Raw genomic sequence first — 21,660 nt, forward strand, 5'->3', positions numbered from 1 at the left:
TATATAAATGATATTTGTACTCGAATGAAAATTATTTAACGTAAGTGCATCAAAAATTTTCTCAAAGACTTTTTTTTAATAACCGTCGTTGAACAGCCGACCCAATTTTATGGGTTTACGACTGCTAATGTTCAACTCCGTAGCCTTGTAATTTTGAACCCAATCCAGAAGACAAGGGAACTTCTGGATCGAGTATAGGGAGAAATTTGCCTTCGTGGAGAACTTTTTGATAGAGCTAACCAGCATTTGCGTTACATGGAGAGGAAGACCACGAGAACCTCCCACGGTTAGCCTGACGGCGAGGGGACTCTAACCCATGCTCCATCTACCACTAAGAATATTTCACGTCAGCACTGCAGTCGGCACAAACATTGTTTCAAATTATTCAAATCAAAATTTTTTACACAAAATATACTGTTTTTACAATGTTTCGACTACAAAATAGTGAATCGCGCTTTATTTAAATTCTTTTAAGTTAGATGTAATATGATGAATTAAAGAGGAAAAACAGCGAGTTTTGCAGTTCTACGTTATTTCTCATTGAATAATAAATATTTTTTTTTGCTACATTTGTTATGAATCGTAGTAGATTCAACACGGTACGTACTATGCACTATTTTCAAAATTAGCTATTCCAGGACGTGTCATAATGTGTAATAAATAAATTCTTCATTCATAAAGTTGTTTTGTTCTAAAATTTAAAAAAAAGGTATATTTCATTTTTTTTTTTTTTATAATGGTTGTCTTAATTATATTTAAGTAGAGCAAGTTATACTTTTGCAGTTAGCTTTTTTTTTCCAAATTTGGAACATTTGTAGTGTTCTAAAATATTACCCTATTTTCGTTCAGTTTTTCCTTTTTTTGTTAAAGCTGGCTACAAGGTTTGCACTATTGTTAACCGAATCGTCTCAAATGCGGTCATTTACAATTTTCATTTAAGCAATAAGACGTTTCTATATATTGTGCTGTAATATATTCTTCGACTGTTGCTCTAAATTACAAAAAATTCATGATTTTCTCTGCAGCATTTATCAGAGACTAGTTATGTTACCATGATTACGTAAAGTTCTTTAAAAAAATTTTAAATTTTATTGATTTTATGTTTATAAATTAACAACTTTAAACGATAGAAAAAAATAATTTTTATTGATGCACAGATCCTAATTATGATTTTTTTTGGGAAGTGATTAAAAATACTTTTTAAGTGCTTAAAAAGTATTTAAAAAGCGCTTATTTTTTGTTAAAAAATCTAGCTACTCACCCTAATATTATAATATTTTCGTTTAATTACAGTTTTAAACAGAACAAAGTTTTTACTTTCATGTAAAAGGAGTCTATGCAATAGTTATTTAAGTTTTCATATTATCGAAATGGAAAGATAGTGTTGATTTAAAGAGTTTTATTTTGCCTGACAAACTACCGCTTATATTGCAAAAAACTCAAATTATATCATGGTATTAATTTGTATACAGAAAAAAAGAACAATAGTTAAAAAAGCGTAAATTTTAATATAATAAAATAGAAAAGTATTTCATGCACTTCTAGTAATTTTAAACTTCACATTACCTTGTTTTTAAATAGAAAAGATCATTGTTAGAATGTTAATTATTTTAAAAGCAACTTCCTGCTTACCCGTTAGCTCATAGCATAGAAAAATAATCAGTATTTTATGTAAATTTATAAAAGATTAGAGATAAAAACTTAGTTGAAAAAGGCAATACCTGACTTTGCAAATGCATTCATTCATTTAGAGTTTTAACTTATGACTTTTGTGAACCCATTCTAAATTTTTCGTAACACTGTGTACCAATAATAAAGAAATTAATGTTTTTTTTACTAAAAAGAAAATTGCACAAAAGTTAAAAATCACAACTGGCTGTTGACACCACTAATTATTAACTGTTAACTCTGCAAAAAAGTAACCAATAGAAAAATACGTAATTGTAAATTTCCACGGCTTGCTTTGCTTTTGAATTAAAACTTTTGAAATTTTCGTTTGTTGCAAGATATTTGGAATAAGAACGCGTAACCCCGCTAACCTGTTGCCTTACCCCTGGGGGTACGCGTACCACACTTTGGGAAACACTGATTTAGAGTGATGAAATCTTGTATTCCTGCATTACTTTTAAACCAGTTTTTCATGCTTTTGTAAATTTATTTGAGGATAAATTTACAGCTTTTCCAAATTTAACTTTGTTTTTATTGTTTGTTACATCTTTTTATTGATACGAATCCCCCTAACTTATTCATTTTGTAATAATATTCATTAGTATTTAATATAACAATGACGGCTGACCGTCAAAAACTGTGGAACGCATGTCAAAATCTTACTAATCCTAGTTTTAATAATATCTTTTGTTTTTAAACACAAAAAAACTAAAAATTTAAATTTTTCGATACAACTTTGCATTAACCAAATTTAAAACAATAATTTTTCTCTCATTTACTCTGCATAATATCTATATCTATGATATATCTATATCTATAATATATCTATATAATATATCTCTTTAATATATCTATAGCTTAGAGTAAATGACATTTTCCTCTCTAAATGTTTAGAACTCTTACCATGCAGCCTATAAGACTTTGACATATCTGTATCATGTGCGTCGCAAGGGTCCAAGGGGGGGGGGCACGAAATTACAATATGCAGTCACAATAACTATCTAAATTCCACCCATTAAAAAAAATCCTTATGCCTAAATATATCAAAAAGATTAATTTTTCATATCTATCTCGTTTTTAACTTTGATGAATTTAAATCGATGATAATGATTCATGAAAATTGTCTTTATTTGTATGAAATATTGAGTTGAACTTTAAGAGATTTCAAATTATTTAGGGAGACTCCCACGCCATCGTGACCCATTACTATATCATCCGCATTAGCAAGAAACTTCAAATCATCATTGTTCCCAATCACATAATCATGTAAAGTCTTTGAAAATTATTTTGCATTTTGTTAATGCATATAGTGCTTAAAAATATTTTTTCAGTGCTTAAAAAGTACTTAAAAGGTGTTTATTTTTTGTTGAAACGTTTGGCTACGCTACCTGTTTTACACATAGTGGTTTTAAATATCATTTTCACTAACTTTTTCAATTTAGATGGTATTTCAAACTCCTCCATAACTTCAAATTATTTATCTCTGATTGATACTAGCCATTGTCCCGCAGTGGACTGATCGTTAAGACACGTTCCCAGCAGATCCCCGAAGTCAAGCATCACTGGCTACGGTCAGTGTGCGGGTGGGTGACCACTTGGATCAGTCTGCTTAGGGACCGAGGGTGTGCGGTATTGGTCCTCGTTAAACTGTGCTACCGTAAAGTGCTCGACTTCGCGCGCAGGTCGTCGGGCTACCGAAGCGGGGGTGCCATCCCCTCCGCAGAGGATCAAAATTGTGATGGCATGTCTTCGGATCATCCTCCGGGATGTTTCCCAGACCGTCGCCAATAGCCCATTGTGCAGCTCTAGTGCGACGTAAATTAACAACAATACTAGCCATTAGCATCGAAGCTGCTCAGTTTTTGAAGGGGGTGAAATTAAATTACACAGTCACAATAGTTCTCTAATTTCGTTTTTTTCTTAAATGTCCATAATACCTAAGAAAACGAAATTATTTTTATATATTTATTGTTTTCAACTTTAAGGATTTTAATTGGATAATTCACGAAAATTTTCTTTATTTGTTTGAAAGACTGAGGGGCACTTTCTAACTATTAAAGGGGGCATAATATCAAGATTCCGATCTACCAACGACCTCCATGATATCATCACATGCTTGTTTAAAGTCTATAAGCAAATGGTGCATACTAATGTCAAATTCGTGGCATTTCATAATTCCTCTACAGATATATTTATCTTTCTTTTTGTGAATGTGACGAATGATAGCATAGTTACATTCAGTGAACATAATTTCATTTTTTCGTTACATCAGTTGGAAAACTATGGATAATAGTACTTGTCTAACATTTTGGCTGGAGTTGTGGTGGCTCAGGGGATAGAGCATCCGCATTCCAACGAGGTGAACCGGGTTCGAATTACAGCGATGGCTGTTGACTGATGGCTATGCGTATTCCTAACGTATCCTTATGTTCTATACCCACCGACCACAGTGCTAACATAAAATATCATCAGTGGTAGACGGATCATGGGTTAGAGGCATGTCATCGATCCAACAGTGTTAGGTTTTCATGGTTTTCCTCTCCATGTAACGCAAATGCGGGTCAGTTCTATCAAAAAGTCCTCCATACAAGAAAATTTTTCCTAAATACTTGATCCAGGAGTTTCCTTGTCTTCTGAATTGGGTTCAAAATTACAAGGCTACGAGTCGAGAAAAGCGAATTGAAAACTTTTTGCACACAATTATAAAATTCGTTTTTCCAAAGATAATTCCATGCAAAATATAACTTATAGTAAATATTTATTTTTTTAACATTTTATTTAATAATGGTCCGAAACTTTTGAATTGTAAGGCATACAGTTCTTTGCGTCATTTTGACGAACATAATTTTACATGATAAAATACAAAATTTGAGCAAAAATTGGTCGAATATTTCCTGGGAAATCGAATTTTAAGTATTTGACTTTTTTGAAATTTAATTTCTTATGAGCTATTCTACCGATTTCGCTCAAATTTTGTATTTTATCATGTTAAATTATATTCTTTAAAATGATGCAAAAAACTGTACACCTTACAGTCTTTTTCGTCTATTATTAAATAAAATGATAAGAAATAAATATTTACTAAAAGTTATTTTTCCATGGAATTATCTTTGGATATACGAATTTTATAATTGTGTGGAGAAAAAAAATTTCAATTCCCTTAAAAATTTCGCGATATACAGCGAAATACGTAAAGAAATAAAATTAGCATTAAGGGGTTAAAATTTATGAAAGCTCTCCTGACCACACTATTGGTCAAATATTTCCTAGATCCCCTATATTATGGGGGTCAGAAATCTCAATCCGTCGAGAAAAGGTATGTTTATAAGGAGAAAGTATGTTTTTGTGTCTGATTTTGTAGCTTAAAATATCATATGCACTTATTAACTAGCTTATTTGAGGCCAGCCCCTTGAGCCATTAAGATGAGTCTTAGAGCGCGAAGATTCGATTATTAGATCAAAAGTTATTCAGGGTTGTCCGTATTTTTTTTCTTCTTACAGACTTTTTATTTTTATGTAGAGTTGTTCTGATAGTCATGTCATTACTACACTTAAAATCAATTAGTTTTCTCCTATTGTCATTACTTACGTCGTGCTCGCTTTCATCTCCAATTGTGGGTTGTAAGACCTGTTCTCACCCTACTTTAGAATTCATGTCACCCAAAAGAATAAGATCGTGTGTGTCGGATACCTGTTACTCAGGGCTGATTGTGCTCCGGAAAAAATCCGGATTTCCAGAATTTTCGCTAACAGTAATCCGGAAGTTTCCGGAGATCGTAGTGCCAGACATTTTAAAAAAATCATTAATCACAGAAGTTTCCGGAAATCAAATTTTTATAGGTGGAACTTAAAAACACAGTTTATTTTATTTGTTTGTAAGGGAGAGCTAGAGAGATACTTTATAAGCTTATATTCATGATTAATATTTATTTTTTATCAGTAAATAGTTGTTATAATCATAATTTCAAGAAAGAAAGACTTATTTGTAAATTTTAATTACTTCTCCAGGTCATCGTAGGTATGTGTAAATGGTATAGGTATGTGTAAAATTTTAAATATATTTTAAGTAAACTACAAAATATTGAGAAATAGGAAAAAAACCTTGTTTAAATTGTTTTCTAATTTTTCAATTTAAACTGTTGTTTTTTTTTAACTCCTGAAATTTTCCGGAATTTTGACTTGGGCTCACAATCACCCCTGATATTAATTCATTCGCTGATATTATTTGATATATGTCGATATCTGCTGAGGATAGATCAGACGAAATATCAGTGACAGATATTAAATGAGAACGAACTGTACCGGGAGTGGCACTGAACCTTAAAAAAACATCAGTGTAGGGCAGTGATTCTCAAGCACTGTGCCGCGGCACTTTTGTGTGCCGCCAAATATTCGAAATGATACATTAAAAATTATAATGCTTTTTTTTATTGCGAGTAAAGTTTAAATTTAAGAAAAGTGTATATATAATACTATTATATATATACTTTTTTATAATTTTTCCACCCCTTAACTACGTGAACATCTTTGTCGGCGACTGTNTGCATTATTTTATTTGTCACCTTTCACAGCATAAATTAAAATTTTTAACCCCTTAAAGTTAAAAGTTTAACCCTTTAGGTCTCTGCTCATTATTATTTTTACTCCTAAAATATTATTACTATTTTGACCAATAAAGAAATATATCACAACTATGATAATATGTATAATTAACTATGTTTAAGTTGAATTTATGAACTGTTACAATTGACTCCGTAAGTGAGGACGATTGCAACAAGTTCACGACTGTCAAAAATTGTTAATAACTAATATAATAACATTTAAAATATGGTATTTATTTATTTTTTTCTAGTAGCGGATAGTCTACTTTACTCGACTGTCAATTAATACTAATAATATATTGGAATTTTTGTCAGTTAAAAATAGTTAAGTAAAAAATGTTACAATTGACCCCACTCTCCCCTACTAATATAATACCTGATCTAATAATTATTCCATATTTATATATTATATCGTCTGATTTGTCCAATCGTCAAATTTATATTATATATCGTCTAATATAACCAATTGATACGCGAACGTAAACAAGTACAAACCGGTTTCAGTCTCATGAAAACAATGAAGCTGTATAGAGTATAGACTGGGACTGTATATATAGGTTACCGTAAATGACCGAAATGAAGAGAATGTCGACCTTCACTGGTGAATGTCAACAATCGCAAAGTCGTCGTCTGAAATATTTGTTATATCCGATTCGTTGATATTATTTTATATGTTCGATATGTCGATATCTGCTGAGGACAGATCAGGCGAAATATCAGTGTACAGAGTACCGGTTAAAAACTTACTGGGCAGTGGCACTAGACCTTAAATAAACATCATAGACTTTCACCGGTGAATGCCAACAATCACATAGCTGTTTTGGTGAATGTCTAAAATATTTTTATATCCAATTTTATATTCATTTATTCGTGAATATTATTTTATATAATCGATATTTTAATATCTGCTGAGGATAGATCAGGAGAAACATCAGTGACAGATATTAAATTAGAACGAACTATACCGGCACTGAACCTTAAAAAAACATCAGTGTAGGGCATACCGGGCAAATGTATACCGCCAGTGATACGTAACTAGACCTAGTATATATTTTGGACATTTACCAAAGCGACTTTGTGATTGTTCACCAGTTTAATGTAACAACCATCACAGTTACATATATCTGTACTACTGGGCATTTTTCTTGTACAAGATTATATTATATTCCGTATAGTTTTTCCTCCGTGCTGGCCAAAGCTTAAGAGCTGCATATTGACTATTTAGCATGATGGGGGTCTTAACGTGCTGGACCCTAGCACAGAGCTGGAGATGACACGTAAACTGAGTCACTGAAACTTTATGTATTGAAATTACTCCTTAAATAGACTCGATTCTCTCTGAGAATAAATTACGATAAATGGAGAAAAGAGTGTAAACAGATGGAATATTTCTATTATTTATCCCTTTCTCTGTAAATTTTGCCAAATTGGCAAAACTCTGTTATATATGTAGTAACGAAACAAAGAGCTAGAGTGTGGTAGGTTTCAAGATTTCAAAATGGCAGAAAAGCAGCTTTATAAATATTTGCTTAATTGCAACTTTCGACTATTTTTTATTTATCGTCTTCAACAATAGAAAACAACTGTGTTGTGAATAAATATGCTTATTAGATATTTTAATAGTCACTTTTTATCTCGACCTTTCATTAATTAGCTTAAAAAGAACAATGACTGCGTGCAATATACGTTAAAGCTTTCACAGTTCTTAGAAAAACTCAGTAGTGGTACTATTAAAGTTACGTTAATGTTAGCAAGAAATTCCTTTTTTTTTTATAAGATACGTTTACACTACAACGTTTAAATGTCTAGTTCGCAAACAGATGTATTTTTTTTATACAAAAAGAAAATACCTAACGATTGTCACAAATGGTCGAAGTTTGTTTCCAATTCGTAGCCATTGTTAGAATTTCATTAAACAACATTCTTATAAAGCTTTCTGTGATAACCCAAAAATCGAGGCATTTTTGAGGTATAAATGAGTTATTTTTCAAGGGTATAACGGAGGTAGTTATTTAAATAAGTCGTTAGATTGAAAAGGGTGCAAATGAATACCTCATAACTAACCTCAAATATACCTAAAATATACCTTCAGAAGTATATATGAAATATATCAACCTGAGGTGTTTCATTTTACATCTGTGGAGAGGTAGATATTTATTACTTTAAGGTTTTCAACCTTAGGTTATTAACCTGATAGTATATATTTTACACTTGTGAAAGTATTTATTCAACAACCTAAGGTGTTTCATTTAACACTTCAGGTTATTATAACTCTACTTCAGGTGTATTTTTTTGACAGTTGGAAAGGTAACTTTTTACTAACCTTTGAGGTGTATTGTGTTCGACTTAAGCTAATTATTTATTACCTCAAGTATCTATTTTCATGTTGTTAAAGAAAGAGTTTTTGCTTAATTGGAACATAGTTTAGTTATTAAATCTAATTTAATATTTACAAACCGGAAATGAGTTATAGATTCTTATTATTTTTAAAGTGTTCGTATAGTGCCAATTAATTGAGGTCAGCTAAGTTTGTTTCACTTTGCCATAAATCATTAAAAGGTTTAATTTGTTTATTGGTCGTGGTGGTAAAAGTCATTATAAATCAAAATTCAAATTATAAATTTATTATTTATTCACCCTTTAAACCGGGTGTCATTTATGTGTACATTTATCATTCATCATACTAAACATTTTTTAAATTATTTGCTCAGGACAATATTTTTTTAATAAACAACAAAATGTTCAATTTAAATAAGAGTTAGAATTCAAAAACAACGAAATTGTACAGATATGTATGTTAGCAAAAACAGCACTTCATGAGGGGACACACTGTCTGCTAACACACTGGAACCTTTCTGTAGTCAGTGGTTAAACCAAAAACTGACAGTGCCCCGAGTACCCATTATGGAAAAACTAAATAAAAAATGCCTCAAAAATTCAAATAGTGAAATAAATATTCAAAGCCCCCACTGTGTTAGCAGACAGTGTGTCCCCTGAAGTAGTGCTGTTTTTGCTATCATACATATAGTTTGTCTAAAATAAGAACTCCTCCAGACATTCGACTGGACCTGTGGCGGTGACTATGGTAACGAGATATGACTATTCCAAGTAGGGGTGAGGGGTCGACATTTTGTTTTGCTTGTTTTTTGATTCTAACTTTTTATTTAAATTGTTCACATAATAATTTGCTTTTAGCGCTTTTCCATTTTGACTTAATAGTTTAAGGAGTTTTTTTTCTTAAAATTTGTTTAAATTAATTTCTTACTAGCCTCGATTGCATTCTGAATATTTTATAATATTCTCAAAATTGCTTTATTTCACGTTACCAGCTGCAACTTCCGCTACTTTCCGTATTCGCTATTTTTTTCCGTAGTTTGTAGTGCATTGCGCCACTTTTCAAAAAAAGGTAGTGAATAGTGCGATAAGAAAAAAGGTAGTTTGTAGGAAACAATGAAGTTTGTAGGTAAATAAAGAAACAATGTTCAAACGCAAAAAATTTTTTGTATCTCATTGGTGCTACAAAAGAACGATTTTTTGAAGAAGTAAAAAGATTTAAAAAAATATATACATCCAAATTAGTTTATGTATTATTCAAAATAAAGATAAACACTTAAATTTTTAATATGAAAAACACTAGAAATGGTTGAAAATAATAAATAGTAAGCTTTTTTGGCATATTTATAAAAATTGTCCACACCAGCCCAATGACCCACAACTCTGAGCTGATTTTTTTAAATTGCAGTGAAACAGTTTTCGACTTTGTTCTCAAATGATTTATTTTATTTAGTGGTCCTGAAGATGATGGCAGGCACTCAATGAACAGAAAACGGAGACGTGGGGTAAGTAAAAAAATTTTTTTTTATGTTTTTAATTCAGATAGAAATATTTGCTTCTGTCGCATCAAGAATATTAATCAGCCAATAAATTATCCGTGAATCATAATTTGAATTGCTGCTTGTGACTTCGACAACTTCGTTTGATTTTTATGATACAGGGTAAGTAGCGTTTTTAAAAAGTGCTTATTTTTTATTTACGTTTTTTAAAAGCCTTTAAGGGTGTTTTTTTTTTATTCTGGGTTTGTAATTATATTTTTTTAACATATATTTGCAAACAAATGTAATATAATTAGTATAATTGTTTGCTTAATTTTCTATCTATTAAAAAGAGTTTCTTTGCCGTGTTGATTGACGTTCTAAATTACAAAAATTTTCTTTGTAATATTTATCAGAAAGTAGTTATTTTATCATGGTTATGTAAAGTTTTTAAAAGTGCTTTTGAATTTTATTGATTTCATGTTTATAAATTAAGAAGTTTAAACAATAGAAAAAATAATTTTTATTGCTACACAGATCCTAATTCTGATTTTTTNTTACTGCATGCACAGATCCTAATTATGTTTTTTTGGATAGTGATTAAAAATATTTTTTGAGTGCTTAAAAAGTATTTGAAGGGTGCTTATTTTCTGTTGAAAAATCTGGCTACTGACCCTGTAATAGTATCGAATGGAAGTAAAAATTCGGTGCTGCGACGTAAATAAAATACCTTCCTTCATTTTTCCACTTTTCGAAGGTTGCTTTGCGTTTTATGTTTCAAATCACCACTGTTTTCCCCATTCACGTCTCGCGAGTCTAGAGAATAAGCGCTTACTTTCAAGCCCTCGAAACATGTCTCCTTTTATTACTTTTCTCATAATTTTTAAAACGAATGAAGTATTTATTCCGTTGTTGTTTTTAAAGGTAATCGAAAAAAGAAGAAGGGATAGGATAAACAATTCTCTATCTGAACTGAGGAGACTTGTTCCTGCTGCCTATGAAAAGCAGGTTTGGAAATTCATTTTTCTCCTCAAAAATGATACATCCTTATTACATCATAATTAACAATTTGTATTTATTTCCTTTTAAAGGGTTCGGCGAAGTTAGAAAAGGCAGAAATACTCCAGATGACTGTGGATCATTTGAAACTAATGCATTCAAGGGGTAATTATTAAAGAAATTTTGTTCTCTAAAAAGGTGTTTTCTATATGAATGTAAACAACAACTATGTCGAGTTCTCGATCTGCTTTATTTCCGGTTAAAAAGTATGCAGCTGCTTACAACAGCTTATTCAGCGAGGCGACATTTTCAAACAGATAATTTTGTCTTCAATAAAAGAAATAATTTCTGAGCTCAAATCTGCTGTACTTCATAAGATATTAATGCTCTTAAGTAATTCTGGTAATTTCGAAGCGAAAATTTGTTTTAGTTATTTTAATATGCTTTGTTAAAAAATGCAACATGGTTGCTAGATTAAGAAAGAACTCGCTTTTTTGGCAGTCCCATTTTGGCCTTTTTTTTACTTGTTTGTTACTGTTTATTCTTGTTGCAATCCGTGCACCATCATACGGTAATGTTAGCATATTGTTCTAGCAGTGAGGTTACAAATTAATATTTAGGTTTAAATTTCGAAGTTGGTATATTGTTGACAAGGTAAGGAGTATTTTATAACGATTCTTTTTTCAGGTGAAGATTCTTGTGTCTTGAAATGGCATGTCTTCAAATGAAGATTCTTATTACTTGAAATGACATGTCTTCAAATGAAGATTCTTATGTCTTGAAATGACGTGTCTTCAAATGAAGATTCTTATTTCTTGAAATGACGTGTCTTCAAATGAAGATTCTTATGTCTTGAAATAACGTGTCTTCAAATGAAGATTCTTATGTCTTGAAATGGCATGTCTTCAAATGAGGATTCTTTAACGATAACGATTCTTTTTTTAAACACAAATAACAAATTTGGTAACAAATACACGTATACGAGAAATACTACCCAAAAGAGTCTCAAAACACAATGATCACGCTGTTATGTTATCCAAATTGGTTTCAAAATACGCCAGAAACCCGGAAGTACAGGCAGCAAAGAGCTTGCAGTGCACCCTTGAGTAGAAAACACCATCCATAAGGAATATATACAGACGCATTGTTTCGATATCTTCAGAGGCCACTCGATCGATTCAAAATATGCTTTCAGAAATAAATTGATGTTTACTCTAGTCAGCAAGATACAAGCTTGTCACCCAATAAGAATTTTAAATATAAAGCGATATTCTTGTAGGTTCTCTTATATTTTTCTGACAAAATTTAATTTATACAGTTTTGCAATTAGCAGTTTTTTTAAAAGGTTGTTTAGTACTATCGGGTCTTGTAAAATACTGCTACTGTTCAACTATTCTGAAAAGCCGGACCAGCTGGAGGAGATAATTAAACTAAGGCTTCAAAAGATTTTTATGGCAAAATTTATAATTTTTCATTGTTATATTTAAACTAAAAGATTTTACGTAAATAATAGGAATTAAAGTTATTCAGACGATTTTTCTCTTTAAAAAAATCCACAAAAAAAAACTTGTTTTTTTTTTATAAAACCGTTTGGTTTAAACCATGATTTAAACTGTGGTTTAAAACATAGTTTAAATCACATTGGTTTGAAGTTGCCAACCCTGATCATGTGGGTAACCCTACCGAGCTTTACAAATGAAAGGGCGTTTGGCAACTGTGTTGTAAAATTTTACATGAATTGAATGAATAAAAAAAAAGTTTTCTAAAATTAAAATAAATTTTGAAAAGATTTTACCATTAGTTTATGAATTAAGCACAAATCATCATATGTTAACTGTAAAAACTTATATTGAATTCAAAAATAAATCAAGATTTCTTTTTTTTTTATTGTTTCGAATTTTAAATAAAAAAAATGGTGATTAAAAAATATATTTCAACATAGATATGATTGTTTATTAACTATGTTATATTGAATTCTGGAAAAAATTAAGGTACAAATTTCAATGGAAAACAAATAATTATAAATTAAAGATGTTTTGCTAAAATATGTTTAATTATTATTTAATTTATGTTTCGTATACACTCATTAGCGTACCTGATTTAGCACTAATGAACAGTCAGCAGGTACGCTTCACGCTACAGGAGAGAACCTGGTAGCACGATTTTATATATTTTCAAATTTCTCCCTCTTTTAAAGAATAAAAATGGGTATTTTTTTTTACGACTACCAATTTTCTACTCCGTAGCTTTGTAATTTTGAACCTAATCCAGAAGACCAGGAAACTCCCGGATCAGTACCCCCAGAGGTTTGACTTTGTTATGGGAACATGAAGGACTTTGTGACCTGACAGATTTAACGTGCATCAGTTGCCATTTACTACACGGATGAGTCTTCGGCAGGCGAGGATCAAACCCACGACCTCTTGGACATGGGCCCAGTGCCCTACGAACCAGGCTATCCCGGCCAATTAAAACATTAATTTTAAGTTCCTACGTCTTATAGCTTTTGGGCAACAAAACAAAATGTACCGTTAAGCAAAACTAGCGAGAAAAAATTCGTAAAAAAAGAACGTAAATTTTTTATAATTTACGATATTATTTTTTTTTTCAAATAAAAAAAAAAAGCTCGTGCTAATTTTATGTAGACTTGACCCACATGGTATTTTTTTCTGCTAAGTTAACAGTTAATAATTCTCAATATTTTTTTTACCCCACTATACTCTTAGTACATTTTCCTCATATTTCAAGTTTCTAAGTCTTGTAGTTTTTACGCAGCAAAAAAAAATATCTAACGTTAAGTTGAACAATCAAAAGAACGTCGAATTTTTATGTATGTATTTATGTAAAATATAAATCATCCGTGTGAAAATAAACTTTATTTTTACCTTCCAAAGAAGAATAGACATTATTATCTGATCCCGCGTAGCGTGACTCCTTTTCCTAAAAGATCACAGTCTCGTGCACGGCGTAGTGCAGAGGTTAGAAACCACAGCAATTATCTCCAACCGGTGCCGTGGGAACATTTCCGAGGCATGCCAACCGCGCCAATTCCAGTAGCCAAATGTTCATTGTCTGTTCTGCTAACTTTATTAACAGGTGAAAGAAAAAGCCGTACCGGAAATTATTAAAGGAATAACTGACTGTCGCCTCCTATTATTTATTCCGCCCTTTGTCCTACCGAATATCTTTTTCTCAATTCCCTTCCCTCCCCCCTCATTTTTTTTTTGCTTCTACTGCTTTGGAAATTGTATAGTAGTTTTTTCCTTGTTACCTTGCTTAGAGAGAAAAATCGTAGTTTCGTTAATAGTAGAATATAATGATATGATATCTGGAAATTTCACAAATCATTTTTTACAAGTTTAATTATTAACATGGACGTCGCAGGGACTCCCTTTGTGAGGGGGGGGGAGCGAAATTTAAATTGCACAGTCACAATAGTTTTCTAAATTTAATGCAAGAGAAAAATAATTTCCTTAAAAGTGGATTATTTATATCTCTATATTGATTTTTACTTTAAGGAATTTAAATCGGTAATAATTCACGAAGATTTTATTTATCTGTCTGAAATATTAAGGGGAACATATATCCACCGACTCTCCCACCTACGACACCCACGATTATTAATGTTCAATATACATTTTATTTTATAACGTCGTTGAAGTTGTAGTAAACCGAATTTTTGTGGTTTACTCCTACTAATGCTCAAATTCGTAGCCTTGTAATTTTGAACCCAATCCAGAAGACAAGGGAGCTCCTAGATCAAGTATTGGGAGAAATTTGCCTTCGTGGAGGACTTTTTGATCGAGCTAACCCGCATTTGCGTTACATGGAGANTGTGTTTATGACTACGAATGTTCAATTCCGTAGCCTCGTAAGTTTGAACCCAATCCCGAAGACAAGGGAACTCCTGGATCAAGTATTGGGAGAAATTTGCCTTCGTGGAGGACCTTTTGATGGAACTATTTCACATTAGCGTTACATGGAGAGGAAGACCACGAGAACCTTTCACGGTTAGTTTGACGGCAACGGGACTCTAATCTATGATCCGTCTATCACTGAGGATGTTTTACATCAGCACTGTGGTCGGTGCGAGCCGAGTGCGGAATTCGTATCGACCAGCCATGGCTGAGATTCGAACCCGTTCACCTCATTGGACGCTCTATCCCCTGAGCCATGGCGCCCATGATTGTTAATAATTCTCGAATGATAATCTTTTTCATTCCTTCGTACGCCCATTTTCGTAATTACATGCTTTTAAGTTTTATAGTTTTTGCGCAGCAAAATAAATGCAACGTTAGAATAAACACTCAAAATAGCGGTAGGGCATAGCAGTATATTTAATGATTATCAAATAACAAATTAATTCCCCCCACATATACCCCAGTATCTAAAAATTTCACTATTAGAAAAAGTTACAGTATTATCAAAACGAAATGAGTGGTTACCATAGAATCCTAAAACGAATGGGTTAGCTGGCCTAAACTCAAATTCACCAACTGATAGCTAAGAATTTTTATTCTAATTTGTTATTACATTCTAAATTAATTCGTAACGAACAATTATACAACTTTATAAAATATAATTTTTTTTAAAATTAAAATACAATCATTAGATTGTCAATTTTTTTAAAAGGCTTTTAAATGCCTTAACTTTAAATAAGTTTTTAAACAATTATTAATTATTTCTATTTTTATTTAAATTGAATAAATAGCATTATCAATTCACTCTTATTTCTGCATTTTTGTCGTCTCATCGTTAATCCATCTCTGAGCCCCTTAACATGGTTTCGTACTCTTCTTTCTGCTCTTTAAATGAATGGATTGAAAAACAAGTAATATATAAAAATTAAAAAAATTAAGTCACTTCCTACTTAGGTCAATAAAAAAATATTTTATTTCAGTTATTTTTTGTTCAATAATTATAACTTTTTCTCCCATATAAAACTGAAATTAATGAATTAAATTTAATGAATGAATTAATGTTTGAAAAAACTGTACTAACATCAAGTGTCAAGTAACTACAAGTTTCAAAAAAATGTATTTGAACTTAAATAGATGAATTAAATGTATTTTATTAGCGATTGAAAATTTGATCAAGATACAGGGAGAGTGTGAACTANTTCTCCCAAATAAAACTAAAATTAATGAATTAAATTTTATGAATGAATTAATGTTTGAAAAAACTGTACTAACATCAAGTGTCAAGTAACTACAAGTTTCAAAAAATTTATTTGAAGTTGAATTTATGAATAAAAAGTATTTTATGAACGATTGAACATTTGAACAAGATACAGGGAGAGTGTGAACTAATACAGTACAGAACCTGTTATCCGGATATCAGTAAACCGGAAAACCAAAAAACCGGAACAAAATTCGTTAAATTTTCCCGCCATTTTAAAAAAAAAAAATTTTTTTTTTCCTCATAAGATTTTAGGATATTTCTTTCTTTTTTTGAAAGATGTTTATCTTACCATCATTTTGGACATAATCATTAGTATATTACTTTGTTTTTTCAAGATTATTTCCAAATATTTTTTTAGTTGGGTTAAATAATAAAAAACGGCTTTACGTAGCTATTCAGAAAACCGGAAAAATCAGTTATCCGGAATAGCGATGGTCCCGATCGTTCCGGATAATCGGTTCCCTACTAGTAGGAATTGAAAGGAGAGAAAAAAAGGAATCGGACAACTACAAAACTATAAATTTGGTGACGTGGACTACACGTCTACTACGTAATGTTCTTTATTAAATTTATCTGACATAGAGCCCTGAATTAGACGTAGAAGCTTAGTATAGTAAAGGATCATAGTATAAGAGCCATAATCTGACACAGCGAATGTAAAATAATTAAATATTTAAATGAGCGCAATAAACTATTTTTTTGTTCAAATTGAAAATAATTACTTTAGAAAAGTGTTCGTGGCATCAAAAACTGATATTGAAATGAATAGTCATGAGTCTAAGAAAGTAATCCAGTTCTTTTGCTTAATCGTTATAATTGCTTTAAATACTTGCGTATATTGTGGCGAAAACATTCCACCCTATTTTTAAAAGTTATTTGTTCTAATTACTTGTTTTAATTTTTGATCATGTGTGCTCCCGTCATTGAAGTAAATTATATACCAAATAAATAGTTAAATTTTGAATAAAGTTTTTTTCCCTAATTTACCGAAAAAAATAAAGTTTTTTTTTAATAGTCCGACAGAATTGAAAGACAGGGTTCTCTGTAAATCGACGAAGTCAAGCATCACTGACTGCGATCAGAAAGTGGCTGGGTGATCGCCTGCGTAGGGACAGAGTGTGCGCGGTATCGCTTCTCGTTAAACTGTTCTACCGTAAAGTGCTCATTTTCGCACGCATGTCGTCGGGCTGCCAAAACGGGGAATCCATCCCCTCGGCAGAGGATCAAAATTGCTATGACGTGTTTTCGTATCATTCTCAGGAACGTTTCTTAGACCGTAATCAATTAAATTACCCATTGTGCAGCTCTAGCGCAACCTCAATATTGAATCCTCTTCGTACTATGATACGTATCATAGTACTATTTAGTTGTTGCTGTAGTTTATTTGCGTCTTACTAGAGCTGCACGATGGGCTATCGACGACGGTCTGGGAAACATCCCTGAGGATGACATGCCATCACAATTTTGATCCTCTGCAGAGGAGGTGGCGCCCCCACTTCGGTAGCGCGACGACCTGCGCGCGAAATAGAGCTCTTTACAATAGAATAGTTTACAGTGACTGATACCGAACATCCTCAGTTCCTTCACAAGCTCATCATAATGATCACCCACCCGAAAGCGATGCTTTGCGTCGGTGATCTAAGGTGAATCGTTTGTGACAAACAGTTTAACGAGGACCAATACCGTGCATCTGTCCTTTCGTAGACTGATCCAAGTGGTCACCCATCCGCACACTGACCGCAGCCAGTGATGCTTGACTTCGGTGTTCTATTGTGAACCGTGTCCTAACGATCAGTCCACTGTGCGGGACTAGTACTATTTAGATACATTTAGTAGTACTATTTGTTCTATTCTACCACACTTAATTTTCCCTATATTCTCATCTCTTTACTCTTCGTAGATTTAAGATATATTTGTTTTGATGTCTTTTAATTAATATGCTTTCATTCTAGGTTTAGATGTGTTTAATCTAGACCCTCATAATTTAGTGACGGACTACCAGGGCCTTGGATTCCGCGAGTGTGCATCTGAAGTGGCCAGATACCTCGTCAGCTATGAAGGACTGGACTTGCAAGATCCCCTGAAATTGAGACTCATGAGCCACCTGCACTGCTTCACCACCTCCACCCACCCATCCAACTGGTTCATGCCCCATTTCTCCAACAGCACCAATATTGTGACCCTCACTGTTCCAAAAAGCCTCCCGATAAATCCAATAGCATCCCGGCCAGCCTTCAGCAGGCCATGGGGTGGAAGAGAACTTGCTTATTAAGAAATTACTAATTTATTCGATTTGGTATTAATTTATTTCAACTTCTGCCAGTGGTGAGCATGAGAGAGGGGGGGGGGATAAAAAGCAAACAGTTCCTCAGACAGAAAAAGGGAGCATTCAATATATGATTTATAATTTTTAAAAAAATGAATTGTGCAGCTTATTTTTTTTTAAAAAAGTTTTTTTTTTCGTGGCTCACATATAGCAGGGCTGATTGTGCTCCGGAAAAAATCCGGATTTCCGGATTTTTTGCTAAATAATTATTGTGATATCATTTTTAAAATTTNGCATCCCGGCCAGCCTTCAGCAGGCCATGGGGTGGAAGAGAACTTGCTTATTAAGAAATTACTAATTTATTCGATTTGGTATTAATTTATTTCAACTTCTGCCAGTGGTGAGCATGAGAGAGGGGGGGGGGATAAAAAGCAAACAGTTCCTCAGACAGGAGAAAGGAGCATTCAATATATGATTTATAATTTTTAAAAAAATGAATCGTGCAGCTTATTTTTTTTTTTTTAAATATTTTTTTTCGAGGCTAACATACAGTTAATGGCTAAATTATTAGACGCACTATAAGATTCTATGTGAAATCTTAATTATCACGTGATGCTCTACAGCTTTATTGTTTTTAAGCGGTTGAAACCGGTTTGCATTTGTTTACGTCCGTGTATCGATTGGTTAAAATTGTAATGCAATACGCTAAAAATAAATACTAATAAGAAGTAAATAAAAAATCTCCTAAATAAAAACCCATTACATGTATATTTAAATATAAAAGTATTGCATTCAAACCCGTGCAAAACATGTAATAATTATAACAATACAGTTCGTGTAATAATTTGGTCGAATTATTACTAATATAATACCTGATAAAATAAATATTCTACATTTATATAATATCCAATCGTCGAATTTATACTATACATCGTCTAATTTAACCGATTAATACACGAACGTAAACAAGTGCAAACCGGTTTCAGCNTACAGTTCGTGTAATAATTTGGTCGAATTATTACTAATATAATACCTGATAAAATAAATATTCTATATTTATATATAATCCAATCGTCGAATTTATACTATACATCGTCTAATTTAACCGATTAATACACTAACGTAAACAAGTGCAAACCGGTTTCAGCTGCGTAAAAACAATAAAGCTGTAGAGTATCACGTGATAATTAAGATTTCACATAGAATCTTAATAGTGCGTCTAATAGTTTGACCAGGGATTGTAGTTTAAAGCACCGTAATGTCAAAAAATAATAGCTGCTAATAACCAACTGTAATAAAACAAATTATTTCAAAAATAATTTTTAAAAATATTATGATGTAATAGTACAGTTCGGATTCCCATGGCAACAACGTATGGTATTTGCCCATGACGTCGAATGTGAAATTTTGACTGATTTCATACACATTTTTATAAGCTAGTTATTTATTTTTAAATGATCACCACATTGTTATATTACGTGAAGATTATTTATTTGTGTATATAATGTCTTTATTAGATAGCTATGTTTTACGAAATGATCTCAAGTATGTGTGGAAATTATTGTATATATGCAATAAATACATTCTATTTTACAAATTTAGTTTTTGTTATTGCATTTTCTTTTCTGATGTTTAAAGTAGATGAAAGGAATAACTCAAATTTTAGAGTACTTTTTCTATACTCTCTTAATCCGAGAAAAACACATCCTATGTATGTCAAAGATTTTAGTGACATACCACAAGTATGTCATAGATTTTAGTGACATAAAATATATTTCTGCGTTCCAAACCATTGTAAAAGAAAGGAATAATTCAAATTTTAGAGAATTATTATCTTGAAAACTAGCATGGCAAAGATTTTAGTGACATAAAATATTTATTTTTATCCCTTGAAATGGTTACATCACATCATAATCAATGTGTTTTAATTCTATATTTTTTATAATAAAAGACATTTACGAAGAAGTGGGTAGCCACTGGTAATAATAAATAAACGGGAAAAAAATAATTTTATGCAGTTGAAACTCTTATTTAGATTGAAGAAAGAGGTTCTTAGGACTATTTTGCACATTGGAGACAATTTTACGCATGTAAACGGAATCATCATTAACAAAAATTTAACTGTCTCATATGTTTAACAACTTTTTTTGATTTCGTCCAGCAAAATGGGACATTTACTTACGCTGAATTAATAAAATAAATTAGATAAAAGGGTTAAATTAATACGATAAATGTTTCTCTTCGTAGCTAGAAAAATTTCTTTGCTTCGTCTATATGTTACTGTGAATGACCGAAATTCGTGGTTGTTACCTTCCACCGGCGACTGTTGACAATCACATAGTCGCTTTGGTTAGTGACCGAAATATATACTAGGTCCAGTTAAGTGCCACTGCCGGTATGCATTTGCCCGGTATACCCTACACTGATGTTTTTTTGAGGTTCAGTGCCACTGCCCGGTATGCATTTAAGGATTGATCCTCAGCAGATATTAAAATATCGAGTAAACATAATAGTATCAAGGAATAAATAAATATCAAATCGGGTATAAAATATATTTCGGACATTCATTAAAGCTACTATGTGATTGTCGACATTCACCGGTGAACATTCTTTTGGTTTTTGGCACTCACGGTAACATATATAATCGATGCTTGAAAACTCCCCTACTTATATTGAAGATATCTCTCTCTCTGTATATATATATATATGTATATATATATATGATTAGTATAACTACCAAAAACAATGTATTTTGAATCAGAATGATAAAAAATAAAACTATTTATCACATAACGCTAATTACAAATATTGAAACGGTGGAAAAACTGTTTTCATCGAAATGCTTTTACAAATAATAATCAAAGCTGTGTAATATAATATGCTAAACAATTCGCTAAATATGTTTTTTCTGTAAAAATTATGCTCTTTTTTGGTAAAGTCTCAAGTTAAATTTTTTTTTAATTATATAGACATATTTTATTCTAAATAATAGTATTTAACAAATGTTACTAATTAGTCGATAATTAACAAAAATAAATAATAAAAGTAACAAATATGCTTCCTGTTCCTTCTTGAGTCTAATTAGTCGTCCTCCATATTTTTAATGTCTAGCTTTCTTTTATATCTTGAAGAT

General features: G+C 31.7%; 1 protein-coding gene across 1 annotated transcript in view; it reads left to right on the forward strand.

Annotated features, from left to right (window-relative positions):
- The window catches only part of LOC107451886 (hairy/enhancer-of-split related with YRPW motif protein), an 18,879-nt gene extending 273 nt beyond the window's left edge, over positions 1–18,606 (forward strand). The window contains exons 2-5 of the mRNA XM_043051130.2: positions 10,057–10,108; positions 11,006–11,089; positions 11,173–11,245; positions 18,214–18,606. Coding sequence (XP_042907064.1) covers positions 10,057–10,108; positions 11,006–11,089; positions 11,173–11,245; positions 18,214–18,533 — 529 coding nt within the window. The 3' untranslated portion in view covers positions 18,534–18,606. The remainder of the gene's footprint in view (positions 1–10,056; positions 10,109–11,005; positions 11,090–11,172; positions 11,246–18,213) is intronic.
- The last annotated feature ends 3,054 nt before the right edge of the window (positions 18,607–21,660 follow it).

This window comes from Parasteatoda tepidariorum, chromosome 3 (genome assembly GCF_043381705.1).
Source record: "Parasteatoda tepidariorum isolate YZ-2023 chromosome 3, CAS_Ptep_4.0, whole genome shotgun sequence".
Classification (NCBI taxonomy): domain Eukaryota; kingdom Metazoa; phylum Arthropoda; class Arachnida; order Araneae; family Theridiidae; genus Parasteatoda; species Parasteatoda tepidariorum.